The sequence below is a fragment of the Apium graveolens genome, chromosome 7 (assembly GCF_009905375.1).
Source record: "Apium graveolens cultivar Ventura chromosome 7, ASM990537v1, whole genome shotgun sequence".
Lineage (NCBI taxonomy): Eukaryota > Viridiplantae > Streptophyta > Magnoliopsida > Apiales > Apiaceae > Apium > Apium graveolens.
Genome location: NC_133653.1, coordinates 48,048,607 through 48,068,004, shown reverse-complemented (window position 1 = coordinate 48,068,004; position 19,398 = coordinate 48,048,607). Strand labels below are relative to the sequence as shown.

General features: G+C 36.9%; 1 protein-coding gene across 1 annotated transcript; it reads right to left on the bottom strand.

The window, feature by feature from the left end:
- Positions 1–18,214: 18,214 nt before the first annotated feature.
- On the bottom strand, positions 18,215–19,198 carry LOC141673597 (uncharacterized). The gene has a single exon (XM_074480350.1). It carries the CDS (start codon positions 19,196–19,198, stop codon positions 18,215–18,217), a length of 984 nt encoding a protein of 327 aa, XP_074336451.1.
- Between the last annotated feature and the right edge of the window lie 200 nt (positions 19,199–19,398).

Below are 19,398 nucleotides of genomic sequence, written 5' to 3'. Positions count from 1 at the left end.
TTGTTTCAGCATAAACATCATCCAAATTTCGTATCTTTCTTGGCGCTCCCCCTGAACTGCTGCTTCCTCCCGTTGATGGCGTTGACGCGGGAGTTTGTTGAGTCGGACTTTGTGGAGGAGTTGGATCATCATCTCTGACTTCTTCAATATTGAGTTTCACATATTTTTTATGAATGATATTAAATTCAAATGAAAGGTTCTGAGTTCTTCTATTTTAGATAATATTGTTAGATTTTTAAAAATTTTATCAACTATTTTTTTTTTAATTTTGGATTGTTTTATTTGATTTAAATAAAATTAACTAGTAGATAAATTTTAAAATCTAAAAATATTATCTAAAATACTAGAACTCGGAATCTTTCATTTGGATGTAATATCATTCATAAAAAATTTGTGAAACTATATATGTAATACTTTTAAGAATTTTGATTAACGATATAATGATATTTTTGATACAAATTTTCAAATGAGTGACTCATTTTGAGTCAGTTTTGTAATGAGTGACTCACTTGATATATTTGTACGCACTAAGTGACCTGCTTGTTAATTAACGAGATAAAAAAGTAAATGTGACAACTAAAAAGGGACAGATGGAGTAATTTATAACAATTATAGGATATTTTAAAAATTAAATACTCTTTCATGGCGTTCTAAAAAGCAATTCTCAACTTCTAGAAGCTCTTGTGAGGCAGAGTACATGGTTTGTCATATGCTTCGTGTGAAGTTGTTTGGTTAAAAAGTCTTCTTCTAGAGCTTGGAGTTAGTGTTAATTCTCTGGCTCCTCTTTACTATGATAACAAATCAGCTCTTGATTTGGCTGCAAATTCTTTCTATCCTGCGCGCACTAGGCATATCAAGTTAGACCGTCATTTTCTACGTGAAAAGATTAAGATTACCCTTCTCAATGCCTTTCAAATTGCTTTCAAGAAAAATACTACAGATATTATAACAGAGGGGTTGTGCAAGATTCTTGATTGGTCATGTTCTACCAAATCGGGACTCAACTTTTTTACATCGTCCTCACTTTATGGAGGGGCTCACGGAATACCTCATTGTCTTTTCCTTTCTACTTTTGTCAACAATCAAGATCATGATCTTGATGATCATATTGCACCTATTCCGGTTCAAAGGGGGGCTAATGAGAATAGAGTTAAAGTTATGACCAAATTAATATTATGACAGGTTTAAATAATGACTTAAACAATAAGTTAACATATCATAAATAAGTACGTATGCTCTTTTTTATTAACTTTGAATGTGGTTTAAAAAATACAACCAAATTAATATAGTAATCGAACTACAAAGAATCAAATATAACTATGAATTATTTAGACATAAAGAACATAACATTAGTAGTTATAAAATGTTTTATAGCGAGAATTTGATATAACAATATTGTGGAGGTTTGCTGAAATCACGGAGCAAAATATGATTATTTTACTAAGAATGCGAAGAACACGGAATGCATTTTGATGAATGTTGTAGTTGATCTTATTCGTTGATTCAAAGAATGCCAGAGAAATTATTTCAGATCATTGATCATCCGTAAACAAGAGGCCTACGTACCTTTTTATAGGGTTCAAACTACACGTAGTTCTTGGAGGACAAGTTACCTAGACGGGCTAGGGTTTGGCCCGGTCCATCAAAGCCCATGTTCGTTGACCGTTGGATAGTTCATAGAAAGCCCATATTATTCCATGACCCAAGCCCAAATAGGCTATAATAGGCTGTCATGGCATTAGGCAAATATATCTCGTTGGTGAGGCACGAGAACACCTTGAGGCCTCACATGCGATCCCTTAGAGTCTCGTCATGTGATGTGGTCCCAGAAATTTGTAAGTAGTGCTGACCTCGATGAGGCCCTTTCAAGCTTAATGTAGTCCCGCTAGATTTCTATGATGTTCCCCAATAGGGTCATGTAGTCATAAATTGTTGTAGTAATACATCCTCTGCAGTTGAGATATCTGTAATAACTCTCACTTGTCCCACTTGTCTCTTCAAGTCTCTTCAAAATATGACGTGAGGACAAGGACTACCCTACTGTTTATGTGGAGGCAGCCCTGTGCACCTAGTAATATAATGGTACGGCTCCTCTTATTAATATATGCCCACGTGTCAGCTGGGGAGGTATTGGTCAACATAACGGTACATAGTCTCTAGTCAATATACCGGTACGAGTGTTCAACTTAATATTCAGATCCAATTATTTTATCCCAATAATAATAACAATTCTTGACATGGGTCTGTTTAGAGCCAATATCAATTTACGGGTATAACAACTACCCCGAGTTCTTCGGTGCAGGCAGCTATAGCGGAGAACTCAATATTTTTTATCTTCAAAATTTCTTCAATAATATTTTGTACCCATCTAAAAATAATATTTAAATTACTTTGTAGTCCTCGGGTCTCGTAATCTTTTAAATCAAAATACACCCTTCTGTTGAAGACTTTTATTCATGGAATATTCAACTCGCGCTTGATTTCCTTACTTGCATGGACTCATTAGCAACTTAATATATGCCCAAGCCTTGTATTGGCACAAGCCTCACTAACAATTTATTAATTTTATAATAAACCTTGCGACTCCTCCTTGTCTGTCCCAAGCTCTTCTCGCATAATTTAATATTTTTTCTTCGACTTCGCTTCATATTTACACTTGCGAGGACTCCTCGCTTTTTTCTCCTTTTTTTATACGCGAGCCAATTGAATATCCTCGCTTATTACTTGTATCAAGCAGGAAGCAGAGTCCCTTTTTGGTTGTGTAGGCCCGCGAATATTACCTTGTTTTTTTAATAAATCGCGTGTTGCAACAAAACATTCATTCACGATTTTCCCTCACATGCGAGTTGTATTCTTTCATTCTTTTACCGCGAAGACCCCATGGGCACTAGTAATTGCACTGGTCTCCTCGCACGTTTCACCTCGCTTAAACTCACGCGAGGACTTCTTGTTTCTTTATTTTAAACGCAAACTGCCAGAACATGAATACCTGCCCAACCCACTTCACAAGATTGCAGTGTTACCTCGCCTCGCAGTACTTGGGAAGAATGTCTGGAGGTGGCAGTTGAGAAGTTTGAACTTTCCGGAGCATCCCAAACAGATATAGCGGTTCAATTGCAGGTTTCGGGTTCAAAATTGATGAGATTATCCAGGCATGGAATGAGATGTATGATGCAAAAAGATGGTAATACAATTCTGAATATGTAGTATCTTCACAATCTCCATTAAAGCTTCATACAATATCCAATGTTCAAGCTTATCTACTGATTACAAACTTGTTTCATTACTAGCACTACTTGTTTACATTTCTTGTTGAGTAAGTATTGAGAGAAGGAGATGACTAAAAACTGACTAAAACTATAGACTAGTCTATATGTATCACAGTTGTGCGGATTCAGAAGCTACAAGCAGCATCTTGTGCTGAGCTGTTTGTGAGCTATCACTTGTATTCTGTTATAACAGAATTGTGGAGTGATTTTTTGCTGACATAAGCTGATGTAGAAGTGAGGTCTGTAGAAGCTGATGTAGTCGTGAGGTGGTCACATATATCAACAGATGGCAAACTGGAGTCCCTTCCTTTCGTCTGGAACCAATGTTTTGCCGTCGAGTTCCAAAGCTTCATTCCGTATTGGAGCATGTTTCGTCATTTTGCACAACTGATGATTCTACACAATAGTGGCACCATCCAACACTTGTACACTCATTTTTATTGTTGAGTAATATGGGAAAAGCAGATCTATTGAATGTTGGTCCAATACAAACTGCAAATTCCTCATCAGCAAGAAGAGATTCGGTAACTGTACATGGAATATCATACCATGAACGCATGCCTTTATCTAATTTAATTACTCTCTGGAAAATACTTATATTCGACGGTATGGGGTTGGCTGACGTGTTTCCCACATGCACAAGAACACCAACCATAACTATATCTGGATTTGAGTTTGAAACAGTTACCTTAAATTCTGTTGGACTGGGACTCTCAAGAAACCCATCTTCAGAAGCCAGCCTTTGCTTGGCTCCTTCTGAATCACCATTTCTCATGACATCACCACTTAGTGTCAGATCAGCCGTGATACACATTGTTTTTTCAAAGAAATAAAGTGTCAACCCCGACAGGTACATGAGAGTATATCCGAAGGCTCCCATCATCATGTAAAACAAGACAGTGGATTTTGTCTTTTGATAAAGGTCTATAAGCAGTTAGTCCCACTACTTGTGAGGTTGATGCCACAGCTTACCGCATGTTCGGGGCACAGATTTCATTTTCTCCCATGGAAATTGTCAGCGCAGAGTTTGATTTTACACTCGAGAAGCTCGAGTACTACCCAGCAACTCTTTCCAACGATGTAATCCAGAAGCTCGAAGCTTTCCTTCTCGCTCCTCACACACATAGGATACCTCAGATAAAGATGTTGTGTCAGAATCTAATCGACCTATCAATGTGGTTCCATCTTGATAGGATACAAAAAGCAACTTAAATGTTGACGAATAGCAACTTAATGAATAGTTTCCTTTAGCGGCCTAGCTCCAACATTTCCTTTCTTTAATACAGCTAGCCATCAGTTTCCACCGCAACTGATGCCGAGGGTGACCAATCGTTACCACCATCCCCGGAATTATGTGATCCATAAGATGCAACTTCTCTCAAGTTGAATCTCAGCTCCGAAAGCAAAGTTACAGGACAAGCATGAGGGTAGTAATAAACCCCAGCATATGACAGTTGATCATATGACGAAAAATTAGAATCAGTCGTGAAACTAATAAACCCCAGAATTACAGTTGAATACTATTAAAATCGGAAGGGAGAGCATTAATCCCTTTGACGGAAGATAATATGTACGTGGCTGATGTCACCTTCTCATCTTCAGACGATAAATGGAATGTCATTAGGAGAACTTCGATGCAGAAGACAGATGGCAGAGATTCGAGAACTTCCTTGATTTCAAGACTGCCTGAACAAACTGTTTTGTCTTTTCAAATATGAAATCAACAAAAGCCTTATGAATATTAGTTCTCAACTGACTTCCAGCCGAACTGATTTTAGAGATGAGAGCATGAGCAAGCAAAGCAAGGCTCTAATCATTGTAAACAAAGCAACCGTTGTCCATACTTAAAATTTTCATAACAAGGTATTCCTCCAAGGAATTAGACAAAAGATGACTAGTAAGAAAGCTGTGCAATATTTCAAAGCAAAATTCATCAATCTGGCTAACATTCATCTGTCCAGTTACTGTTGCGTCATTATTGGTCATTCTATCTTCAGAATAACAACCTTGACAGTTAAGAATTGATAGCAGAATGTCAATATGATCATCCGTAAGCTTTCTGGAACCATCCTCATACAAAGACGGATGCCACCTAGGGGAAAAATATTATTTTTCAGAAAGCTAAAAACTTCTGTAGTAGTTTGCAGTGGCATGTTACATATGCTTGAAACAGAACTAGCGCCAACTGCCAAGCTGATCATGTCCATCCACAGATCCAACGGAGCGACCACCTTCGGAAAATAGGTCCCCAAATAGGGCTTTATCTTCATGGCAAAGAGCATTTGCGATGACTCCACTGGGATGGCAAAGCTGGTTCTGGAATGGAAGATACTTTTGTTCCATTGGGATGTGATGGCTCACTTTGTTAATTTCCCACTTCGCCTATAAGCATCTGCGAGGACTCGTCACTATTTTTATTGTACGAGAGAGGACTCTTCTTTTCCATTTGAGTTTTAATAAACTCATGGGTTCCGCTTTTTTCACTTTATGGGCAGTTTTCTAAATCAAGTACGCGTGCCGGTCAATTTTTGATGTGTGCGTATTAGACCAGCAAGCACTTATTTATTTTCAACATCCACCCGAGCTGTTTTACTGGGGCACATGTATGCGAACTGGACAAGTTTGTATTAATTCCAAACTGCACTTGTATATAAATTTTAATCTGAGCTTGTAAATTTACTTTCAAATCAGACTCTAAATCAAATATCCAGGCTCATAGAAATTCTTCAAACTGAAGTCGTATATAATTTTTGACCCCTCATATAAAGCCTATAAATATCATCTCCCGCTATTCATTATTCACATCTTCTCAAGAACACAAATAGAGAAGATTTCAAGCGTGCTCCAAGACGGAGATTTTTTTTATAAGCAAAGTACGTGTCGTTTGAGTTCTTGTTCACTCGTATCTTCATCCTCTTTATTAGGCTCCGTACAAGGTCTGTAAATACTTTGCTCCTCTTTATTTGAGAACTCGGATTTTTTTTTTGCTTTCCTCTTTTACTTGCATAATCACCATAATGTTTTTCATGCTTACATAATGTAATAACCCCAAAAATTTTGGACTTTTTGTAACCCTTATGAATAGTGATTTTGCTGATTATGCTGAATAAGAAAACTTTTTAAACCACACTTTGTAGAGGTTCTTTTATTGTTATTCTGAGATCTCATTAGTACTCTATATGGTATATAAGTGTATGTAAAGATCGTCAGAATCCAAATTCGAACACTTTGATTTTTTCCGAAAATCCACCAGATACCGAAATAATTGAGTATAAGGTAACAGGATAAAAATGATTTAAATTGAAGGATTATAAGAGAGGATCATATAAGAAATATAATATATTGAGAAAGGTTTAGGGGAACCCAAGTAATAAGATCCCGGGTATGATCCCTCAAACGATAAACGAGAACGAAAATTAAGCGAACCGTATAACAGATAAACGGTCATTAACCAAATAATTAAGCAAGGAATAGCATAAGAAGATGCTTCCACCACCAAGTGATGACAAGTGGCAAGAGATGAAGTCACCAAGATGATGTCATGCTTAGGCATACTCCACTCACTTTAAATTTATTTATTTAAATTTGATATCAATATTTAATTTTGGTAAATCAAAATAAATGTTTGAATTTATTTAAATAAATAAATAAATTCACAGTTCATTTATTTATTTATGTGAATTCCAAATATTTTAATTGATAAACAAAAGGAACACGCAGTGTGCAAAAGAAATGCTAGTAAATCTTCATTGACGCGGGACCCACAGGAGTTTACATTTGGTTTCCAGTTGCTAATTCACCAAATGAAATCAAAGGAACAAAGTTTTGCAGTATAAAAAAACTCAGTTGGTAGAGTTTAAAATCAAAAGAAAAAGAAATGAACAATCTTCTCAGTTGTTGTTGTTCGATGCAAGGAAAGGCTTGCACATGACGGGGCCAGCATGCATTGGAGTTCAACATAAACATTGCAATATAAACTCGGCTGGGTTGCGTTGCTATTGTTTGTACGAGGAAATCCACCCACGCATGACACGCACGCGGGCTACCTCTCCCCGTCTTTTCCTGCGCATGTTGCTCAATTCCATCCAGACGCGTCACTTGTTCTCCGCATACATCCTCTCCTACATTTGCATGTGGTACAATTCTGTCAAACAAAAGAATTTGTGTGTTTTGTTTTGAACTAACACAAACTCAATAGCAAAGCAAGTAAATATGTATTCCTGAGTCGCTATAGACAAATAAGCTTACCAAGCAAAAGGCGGCTGCAATTTGCGCGTGCACGCCACGTATTGCGATCCTCCACCTTGTTCACCGCATGTATGAAATCTCCTGTCTTCTTCCTTGGGTATCAGATTGAATCAAAAAAAATGCACTGCTATTTGTAGTCGCCAAAGAAGAGGTCTTCATAGGTGATATAAATTGCTAAGGAAAAGGCTACTACATAATTCTGTCATGTCGCCACAGAAATCAACACAGACACTCTTGATCGCCACAGAATTAATCTTGCAAGTTGTGCCACCTCAAATACATGGATAAAAATTGTCCACGTAGTCTCCTTTATCTTTCCTAAAATTCTACCACTACAAAACCAATTTTCATCAGATTGAAAAAAGAAAACTTCTCAGCAAAACACCATTAAAGCTCTGCAGAATTTTTCTTGTAGAGTGGGTTGATTTCATTTATTGAAATTAAGGAGAGAAGTGCTGCCCAATTTATTTCACACCATTAAATCCTTACAAACTTGTAACACTCATTATTTAAAGCTCTCTTGATTGTATCTAATATCTTTTGATAGAAGCTTTCAATTTTTAGAGTGATCTATAGAACCCCAAATTCATTGCTATTATTTTGGTTCTCTCTATATTTGTTGCTTCGAATTATTTATATTCGGAGTTGTAAGCAAACCTTTACGGTTTAATTTCTTAATAAAAAAAATTATTCTGTGAATCTCTTAGTGTTTGTTTATTTCATTTTTGAGGTTTATTCTCCGCTACAATTAATTAACGAAAAATGAAATACATACATTCACCCCCCACTCTGTATATATATTTGGACCTAACAATTGGTATTAGAGCTTACTGATCGATATACAGATCAGATCCATAAGATTAGTACGTTCTTTATTGGTTTTGGTTATTACGGATTCTGGGAGTGCTTTCGGTGTGTAGAACAGATTGGGATTAATTTGTTGTTGTAGTGTTCTTGATTGTTGTGGATTGGTTGATTGATTGGTATTGGTGGATTTTGACTGTTTGGGTTATCATATTTTGAGACCTTATATTGCTGAATTTTTGTAGATCTGAAATTATGAGTACTCCGACAGTTAATGGCATCAAGGTTCCGTCCTTCAGTAACGTCAGTAAAAACAGCTATAAATTGTGGAAGAAAAGATCACTCTATTTATTTCAGTAGTAAACTGTGATTACAAGGGAATTTTAGAGAGTAGTCCGTTTGTACCAAGAAAGGACATTTCTGTACCTACAAATTTAGACAGTAGAGTTCCTCAAGAGTTTATCCCAAAGGATCCGTCTGAATATATTGATAGGGATAAGGAATTAATTTCTTTGGACGCAATTCTTCGATCAATTTTAGTTGATTCAATGAATTCCAACATGCGTCATTGGATTAAGGATTGTGTTAGTGCTAAACACATGTGAGAGACTATTGAAGCTGTAGTTGAGGGAATTGAAGACAAGAACAGGTTGAATTTTCTAATGTCTGAGTACATGGAGTTTAAATCTCTTTCCAGTGAAAGTATTAAACAGTTGCTTGGAAGGTACACCCAACTTATGGATGAAATGAGTACACATGGGAAGAAATACTCACAGAAACAGATAAACATAAAGTTTATTCTTACCTTGAAAAATAAAGTGTCATCTGATAGAGAAAGATTGGATTTCAATACAATGTCATTGGATGAGCTTTATGACAAGTTGAAGACCTATGAAGCTGAGGAAAAGTAGAGAAATATCGAACATGGGTCTGAGATAGTGAACAACAGGAACAAGACCATAAATGAATCAACATGTCCTGTAGCAGAGGAATATAGAATTCCTGAAGAAAAGGTTAAAGGATCACTGACTTCTGAAGCTTCTACAAGTGGATCAAATCCGACTGGAAATGAAGAAGCTACAGATGACTATTATACTCTGGAAGAGCTTGAGAAATTAGAAGATCAAACTATGTTTGAGATGGCTTCTAAATGTTGTGCAATTAAATTCAGAAGAAATTCCAAATATAAGGTTAAGTCATCTAGTGGAGACATTCAAGATCTTAAAAATGAAGAATCTATAGAGTCAGTATCCAGTGAATGCTACAAGGAACAATTGATTGAAGGAAGCACACATGAACTGTGTGATGGTGAAGAAAAGGGATACTCTAACAGTGAACTATAAGAGTCCACACAAGAAAATGAGAAAAAAGCTTGTCTGAGAAGGAATGAAGATGGACAAAAGAAGCATCAGGACAAAGAATTAGTCAGTGATGAAAAGCACTGGAATGGTACAGATGTAGAGGAAGAAGAATGCAATGATCCAACATCAATGGAAACCTCTTCATCACAGGTATCTTCTGAGACCACTACTAATATATCCTGGCATGATTGCAAATATTGTGATAAGGATAGAAGAGTAGAATTGTTTCAACTTCATGCTAGTGTGATCATCTTTAAAGAGGAAATAGATAGAATAAAATCTAAAAATAGATTGCTGCTCACTAGACAAGAAGAACTAGGCATAATTACTGTTGAATTAGATAATCTTAAGAAACGTAATGAATTCATATAGAACATGGTCAAAGCTAGTGAGGATTTAGATGTTGTCCGTATGAGTCAGATAACTGAGTTAGAATCTAAGTTGAAAGCTTATCAAGACTCTTCTAATAGTGCAAAAAAAATTATTGACAACCAAATCGATGGAGCCATAATTGACATTGGATCCAGTGATGTTGGACAAAAACATGTGATAGAATCAGAGAGTGTTGATAATGATAAATCAAACTCTTTAGATACATCACAAGCTTCTGAAAAGGTCAATAATTTGTTATGCAAAAAGGCCACTCCTGATTCTTTCAAAGAATATGAGGTGCTTGTTGAGGATTATGTCTCTAGTGATGAGGAGTCAACTGTAGAGTCATCTGAGGAGTCAACTTCTAGTGAAGAACCTAAAACTCACTTAGATGATAGAGATGTTCACAAGGCTAAAAAGAAAAATAGACACAATAGAAATGGGAAGTTAGGTGTTAGCAATAAAAATGAAGATCTGCTAAAACCTAATTCTTTTAGGAAGTTATGCTTTAAATGTAATTCTGCTTCGCATCTTGCATATGCATGTACTGTGAATAAATTAGATAAAGACAAAGTTCATAATAAGCATAACATGCCTACCATGCCTAGTTCTCATACATCATGCCATAAATCTAAATCTATGCCATGTGCTTTTAATACCTTGTCTTCTTATCTTAACTTGATGCATTTGCCATCCACTAATTGTAAGCATAATGATAAGAACATGAGTAGAAAGCATGATAGGGCAAAGTCTGTTAGTCCTCCTAAGGTTAGGAAGGAAACTTCTACTTGGAAGCCTAAAGGCATTCTTAAGGCTTCTAAAGAGAAGAAGGAGACAGTCGATGAGAAGCAAAAGCATGTTAAATTTGCATATGATATTATTCATAATGTGAATCTCTCTAAGTCCCCTGGATCCAATTTAGTTTGGGTACCAAAGAAAACTTGATCCATAATGTAGACAGGGCAAGAAAAAGTGAAGTGAACCATGTGAATTGTGAACATTGGATGTTTAATACACAAGAGTTCGAGGATAGAGCCCTGTTATCAGAAGTGGACAAGTGAGTTGGCCCAATAGTAACCTTTGGAGATGACAACAAAGGAATCACTACGGGATATGGCGTAAAATCAGGAATGTCATCTCTCACTCAATATTTAAATGCATATATTTGTTGAATATCTGTTGCAGTTATTTGTTGAGTTTTTACTTTAATAGTTTGATTTATGGACCTTGAAGCAATTCAACTTTATTATTTGCTCCATAAGTCAAATTGTTAAAGTAGTAGCAGCATCACACCTCTGATAATCTATTTCAGTGGTTTGGGATGAGTTTAGTAGCATTACACTATTGAGAATCTTTTTCAATGGTTAGTGATGAGTTCTTAGCACCATATGATGGAATTTACGGATGAGCGGAAGCGTGAAATAACAATTATTCCGTAAAAACCATATACCGCACATATAGAAAAACATATAAAAGGGAAACACCGAGGAATCGAAATCATACCTCGTGAATCGAAGCTTTATAATGATTGGAGTGCTAGCAGTTGCTCCTCAGTGTGTGAAGCACTCTACCGGTATCCACCAAGAACGATCCGCTTCGATGAACCTTTTTATAAAACTAAGCTTTTATAAAAATGGAGTTTTGGGAGAGAGAGAGAGAGAAGAAGAAGATGGAGGCTAGGGTTTTCACAAAACCAAAGTTGTGTATCTTATCAAATGAGCCATCCATCTCATTCTATTTATAGGGCTCTCCTAGGGTTTTTATAATATATCTTTATATATATTAACCCCCACATTTTATCTTCATAAAATGCTTTAATAATAATTAAAACTATTTTAATCATTATTTCTTTTCTAAACTATTTAGAAAAATAATTCTCGCTCTCTCATTATTCATCAAAGGAAATATTCTTTTATGGTGTGACCCTGTAGGTTCAATATTATGACGGTAGTAGAAATAAATAATAATAAACTTTTTATTAATTATTTATATAAATATTAAAATTCACTAAATATAATTAACTGATTAATTATATTTATTCTACATCGTGAGTGATGCTTCTTAACATATCGCGACTATCCGGATAATATGAATTCACTGTTTAGAATACCAAGAACCTGTCAGTGAATAGTTACCATACAATTAACTCCTTCTACCCTCCAATGTCCTGATTAAATACAAGGCATGGATCTTGTGTCAAGCCTATCTAATTTAATCATTTGCTTTCCCATTCACTATGCTCAGTTCTATGTAAATTAGAAACTCATTTCTAATTTCATTCACTCTGGCCAGAGATTCCTGAACTAGCATAAGTGGATCAGCTTAGAACATTCTCTTCCTTCACTGGAAGGGGTAGATCCTTTATTGATCATACACTATCTTCGTGTATAAATTCCTATACCCAGTAGAGCCCTAATAATTGTCCCTGGAGACTAAGAACTAAACCAAAGCATAGTTCAGTGTACACAAGATGACTATGATGACCTCAAGTCTAAGGATACTTGTACAACTATCACTATGTGAACAACTGCTGACACGTGAGTGAATTCCATCAGTTGTTCAGCTGTGCGAGTCATGTTCAGTGAACTTATTCTATAATAAGCATCTACATACTAGCTATAGTGTCACCACACAAATGCCTATGAGAACAGACATCCTCCTGAAGGGAGCAAGCATAGTATGTACCAATCTTTGCGGATTATTAATTACCAGTTAGTAATCCTATGACCAGGAACTATTTAAGTTTAGAGTTATCATCTTTTAGGTCTCACTATTATGATCTCATCATAATCCATAAAAAGCTTTACTCTAAACTATGGTATATCTTATTTAAACACTTAAATAGATAGAGCCCGTAATAAAAAACAAAACAAGTCTTTTATTAATATCAATGAAATCAAAACAGATTACATAAAAGTTATTCCTAAATCCTCATACGTGATTGGACTTAGGACATATCTCTTTCACCATAAACTCTTGATAATTCATATCATTAGTTGGTGGTGATATTTGTAGCACTATAAACTTCTGATAAATCTAGTAACAATTCTTGTTGATAGTTTTATCACTAGTATGGTGAGTTTTGTAGCACTACATACTTGAATAAATTTGTTGACAAATTTTGTTAATATTTTTATCACAAGATGGTGGTGAAATTTTGATAATAGTGAGATCTTTTACATTACCTTTTCTGAAAAACTCACTAAGATCAAAATCATGTGTGTAGCATAGTTGGATATAATTCAATTTCCATGGAGTCTAACAATTAATGAATTCTTAGTTGAATATCATATTTAGTAGTAGACTTAGTGGATAGTGAATCATGTTTGATTATGAGATTTTATTTATGTCATTATTAACACTTAATGACAATACGCTCCCAAGTAATCAGAAGGAAGACAGCTTAGACAATCTAGATGTTGAAGATCTTTCTGATGATGAAGACGAACCTGAGGGTGTCTCAAATGAAGATGTAAATGCAAATGATCTTATCAATATTCACAATTCTGATTCAGAATCTGATGGGAATGGTTCTGAGACAAGCTAAGATAATCAATCTATTTCTAGAACTAGTTCTCAAGATTCAGATTCTGAAGGATTAATTGACAGTGGTGATAGTGGAAGTGGTTCAGATGCAGTAATGATAGTGGAAACTGGAAGAAGCACGGTCATATCATCTTTGGAACCAATTCACAAGCTTCAAATTCTATAGATCATGCTGACAACAACTCAGGAGGAGCAAGAAGAATAAAGATCCACTAGTCAGACTCAACATAATTCTGAAAATCCTGAGTTATCAAGAGCTAGTCTACCAAGACGTAAGAATAGTATAAAAACCATCCTTAGCACTTGATAGTTGGTGTTTTTGATACTAGAGTAAAGGCTAGAGGATCGGAAGAAGAAGAAAAACAAGGATTTACTAGTCAGACTCAACACAATTATGAAAATGCTGATTCATCAAGAGCTAGTCTACCAAGACGTAAGAATGGAGTAAAAACCATCATTGGCGTATGATACTCAGTAATTTTGATACTGGAGTAAAGGCTAGAATATCAGAATAAGAAGAACAAGGATCTACTAGTCCGACTCAACTTAATTCTGAAAATGTAGAGTCATCAAAAGCAAGTCTACCAAGACATAAAGAATGGAGTAAAGACCATCTTTGGCATTTAATACTTAGTATTTCTAATACTTGAGTAAGAGCTAGAAGAGCGGCTGCAAACAATTGAATAGATTCTGGTTTTCTATCACAAATGGAACCAAAGGAAACAGTGAAGCTCTTGGAGATCCAGATTGAGTGATTGCCATGCAAGGTGAACTCAATCAGTTTAAAGATTAAATTTGTGGAGGCTTGTCCCCATATTCAAGGATATATCACCATCTTTAATTAGTGAAGATCTTTCCAAGAGTGAAAAGAAGCCTGAAGTTATTTCTGAATAAAATAAGGGTTGATCCAGATCCAGATTTTGGTACAAGTTCAAGATTTATTCCCCTCAAAGCACCAAATCTCAGATTTGATTCAGCAACAACTTAGGGGGAGCAAAACAAAAAATATTCCACAAATCTAAGTTTACATCATGGGAAAGTAAGTTTACATATCTATTCATTATATATATATCCATGTTTGTAAACTTATTTTGAAGCTAACTGATTACCATGCTTTACATGTTATATGATAGTGGTATCTAGTTAGAGTTTTTGATGCAATATACGAGTTGTTTGAATGTTTACATGTTATATGCTTACTCTGATACAAACACTCTTGATATTGATATTATTATGTTAGGAGTAGATTTTAAATTGGTTCAGTCTTGTGTTGTCTAATCAATTGGTGCATACTTGTTGGGTACACTCCTGGCATAATTAATGGCTTATATGACTTATAGGTTAATCATATGTGTAACTCTGATGATCTTGCTATGCTTATGTTTTGTTCTGAATATTTGATCCTGATATATTTCCTATATGATGATTACCTTATGCATATCTTATAAGCTTAAAATAATGTTCATCTCCTTCCTCTATAGTATTGATCTGCATTGGACTAACTTTGAACTGTTTTGAGTTGATGAGATTTGTTTGAGTAGCATTGTCAAAAGAATCAGAAAGCATGATCATCTGAGACATCCTTTATGAATCCATATTGTGGTAAGCAAATGTAATAAATCTCTGATTCTGAAATCACTATGTTCTTGATCATCAAACTCTCTGATATTGTATTTCGGATGTTTGTGATCTTCAACACCCTCAGTGGTTTTAGGAACTAAATAAGAGCCTATCAAACCTCATAGGTTCTAGCCCAAGTCATTAGAACCAAACACTTCTCAAACAATATTCCATTACCTTACTCTGATACATCCCCCAGATTTTGCTCTGATTCACTTAATTTTCTTGAGATATCAACTTAGTGATCAGACAAAATTACCACTTGGTTTTGGAGTTGTGTTGAGGACAAGGGAGATAGTGCCAAGAAGCACCATATAAGGAAGGAAAGGTCAACCCTACAGCTCTGTCTCTTACAAAGAAGTGGAGTATGTATAACCTGAGACATCTGTAAGCCCATCTGTATTTTCTCAAAAGGATATAGAGCTGAAAAGGCATATAAACTGTTACTAGGTGCATTCTCCCAACATAATGTTATCTATTGAAAATTCTCCTGTCAGCCAGGGCATCTGTATAAGAGTCACTACTCCTTGATTAAAATGTTTCCAATGCACATGTGAGATTCACACACACAAGGAAGGTATTGACGCACCAATCATTGTCAAACCATATCAAGGTCAACGACAATAGGTTGAAATCCTGGATCATGTTCTAATCTTTATCTCTGATTTTGAATAAGAACATATGATCTTGGTTGGTTACTTTGATAAGTCTTCATAGACTTCAGAAGAAATCTTTGATCCCTAATGGCATATCATTGATCACTGGTTATCTTCCCAGAATTCAAATTTGGATATGATTTTGACTTAGTCAAAATAGCAACTTGTAAATAAGGACTCAGATATCAACTGACGAGTTTATAAGGTATACTTCTTCATGGAAGTTAAGGGATATAAGGAATCCTGCCACTTAAAAGAATCCTAATTTCCCCTCTCAGAAGGAACATTTCTGAATCTCTTGACTGAGAGTTTCCATCGTTGAAGGTGGAAGGTAACTTTTCTATGAAAAGGATTTTCTCTCAGGTACACTTGGATGTTTGGAGCTTTGAGTGAGTGACACACCGTGAGACTGAGTGACAAACACTTGAGTGTAGAGTGGAGTGAAACACAATGTGAGATCACTAAACAGAAATCACACACTTGCACTGTGAAAAATGGTTACCAAATAGTCTCTTCACTTGGTTGGTTGATCCTAAGGTTTTACTCTGAATACATTTTGAAGGATTACTCAAAAGACGTGTGATCCTGATCGGGGACATATATGGGGACTTGATTGTACCATGAATAAGCATCCATGAAATTAAGGAGTGCATGACCAGCTGTAGCATCTACTAGCTAATCAATCCTTGGTAAAGGAAAACTATCCTTTGGACATATTTTGTTAAGATCCGTGAAGTCGACGCATGTTCTCTACTTCCCATTCGGTTTTTTACCAATACCGGATTTCCCAGCCACATAGGGTAGAAAGATTCTCTGACCAACCCTGCTTGGAGAAGTCTATCCACTTCTTCTTTGAGAGCCTCAGCTCGCTCCCCAGTAATGGGTCGCCTTTTCTGCCTCACTCCTTTTTATCAGGATCAACGTTATGCCGGTGACACATCTCATTGGGATCGATCCCCACCATATCAGCATGAGACCAAGCGAACACATCTAAGTTTGCTTTGAGAAAGATGGTATACTTTTCTCTAAGTTCTGGGGACAATTGAGAACCAATTTTGAGGACTTTAGAAGAGTCATGTGCATCCACCAAAATAGAAATAGTGTCCTCAATTGCTCCTACTCTTTCAACATGCTCTGGGATACGTGGATCGAGATCGATGTCAAGATCCATCACATTGCTAGGCTCCCCTGTTTCCTACATAGTGACCCCTGAGGCGGGTTCAAGTCCAGGCCCGCGTTGGTGGTCGTCTTTAAACATCTAATTTTCAGAAATGAATGTAGTATCACGAGTGATTCTTTCAGGGAGGTCTACCAACGTAGATGTCTCCTTAAGAGCCCCCTTTCCCTTTCTGGCTCGTATAACAATCTGTTTAGGGGTCTCATCTTCAACACATGCTTCCTCAATAATACCTTATTAGAGAATCATGAATAGTTGAGAGGCTTCCATCATGATGGCACCAGGGAGAGGCTCCACCTGTACCCCTAAGCCTTCAAAATATACGTTTGGGAGCTCTTCAATGGAGATAATGTTCACGGTCCCTTTCCTTTCTTAGATCCCTCACAATCTTCCATTTCTACGTTTCTAGAATAAGAGACACATCCTTTGGAGGCTGCTTTCAATGCTTTATTGTAACAGTCTCTTAAATCATACTGAATTCCCCGGACACATCCTACCCCATGGGGAGTTGGAAATTTCATGGAGAGAGCATGGATGGAATTTACTATCTTCATCATTTTCAAGATTGGCCTCCCAATGATAGCATTATAGGCACATGATTGATCAAGAACTGTAAATTCAGCCACATGAGTTGTTGTGCAAGGCTCATCACCAAGGGTGATAGGCAGCTTTATGAGCCCCTTTATGCCAATCGAATTCCCTGTGAAGCCATAGAGATGTCCCGCTGTTGGTGACAAATCTTATCAAGAAAACCCATCTTCTTATAAACATCATAAGTGAGAACACCGGCTGAACTTTCAGTATTTATGAAGACCTGGTGAATGTTAGTGGTTCCAATCTTAGCCTTTACCACCAAGGCATTAGAGTGTGGGTGATGAACCCATTTCACATCCTCCCTAGTAAATATGATTTTTACGTCTTCCCCTTCAAAATATTATGGAGGACGGTCTGGTAGATGATAAATATTAGTGAGAAGGAGCCCCTTAGCTTTGCGGGCATATCTTTCCATTGCCTTATTGCTGTTTCCCCTACATGAGGCCCTCTCATGATCACATGTATGCTGCTCTCTTGTGTGCCTATTGCTGAGGGCTCATCAGTCTTGTCATTTGGTGGGGGTACTTCATGGTAGCCAACTCCTCCTGTCTTATGTTTTTTTACTTCTCACACAACCCATTCATTGAGCTTGTCATTACGAATCAGGTCCTCTATTTGCTCCTTCAGTTGCCAACAATCTGCGGTCTCATGCCCAGTCTGCTCATGAAAAGCATAATATTTTTTAGTGTCTTTGGTTCCGAATCTATTCATTTTAGGAGGCTTCTTGAACATGCCCTTAATCGAATTTACATCATATATGTGTTCAATGGAAGCGACCAAGGGAGTGTAAGTGGGCTCCCTCCTGTCCCTCATCCTTCCTCGCTGTGGGGACCTATCCCTTGTATTTCGGTCCCTCCTAGGGCTCTCACTGCGACCCCTATCATTTCTTTTGGGACTCCAAGACATCTTTCGCTTACTTCCCCTTCCCTTATTGTTGTTGTTGTTGCTGCCTCCACTCTTTTTCAAATCATGCATAGATTTTTCTATCCACATGAAAGGTTCTGCTTGGGCATGAAAATCAGCAAGAGTAAAGGGGGTTTTAGCCTGCATATGCTTCCAGAATTTCGTTCCTTCCCTGAGCCCAACAATTAATTTTTTTTTGACAGCTTCCTTACTTGCATCTCTCACTCGGGGGACTTCTGCATTGAATCTTATGAAGCAATCTTGAAGCGTTTCACCCTCCTTCTGCCTTATATTGGCCAGGGTGGCTATAGGGGGAACATAGAGCATTGAAGACTGGAACTGCTTAATAAAGATAACGGTGAACTGCTCCCATGAGTCTATGGTGATGTGAGCCCCTAATTTAGAGAACCATTGCTGAGCACTACCCCGAAAAGAGGCCGCGAACAACCTGCATCTGGCCTCGAGTGAGACGTGATATACTTCCATTTTAGTGTTGAAGTGGATCAAGTATGCAGCCGGGTAGGTGTCCCCTTTGAACATTAAATCTGGATTAGTTCTAAATCCTGGGGGCAAAGGAGCTGTCTTGATTTCTTGAGTAAAGGGAGAGAATGTCCCTATTGTATTAATGACATTTTTATCCGCATCCATCTTATACATGAGCTTCTTTAGTTCCTCAATCTTCAAATCTCCAATCCTTACATTAGAAGGAGCCTTGTTGGGAGGCTTAGCAATTGTACTGGAATGTCCCTCCTCATTATGTACAGGCCTTTTTTTCTTGGGTACGGATCGTTCAGGGTCACATTGGGAGGACCGCTCGCCTTCTCGATGAGAGGGGGTCGTTCTAAACC

Excerpts from the sequence above, each read along its gene's own strand:
- LOC141673597 (XM_074480350.1), bottom strand. The coding sequence starts at position 19,198 with ATGGATGCGGATAAAAATGTCATTAATACAATAGGGACATTCTCTCCC.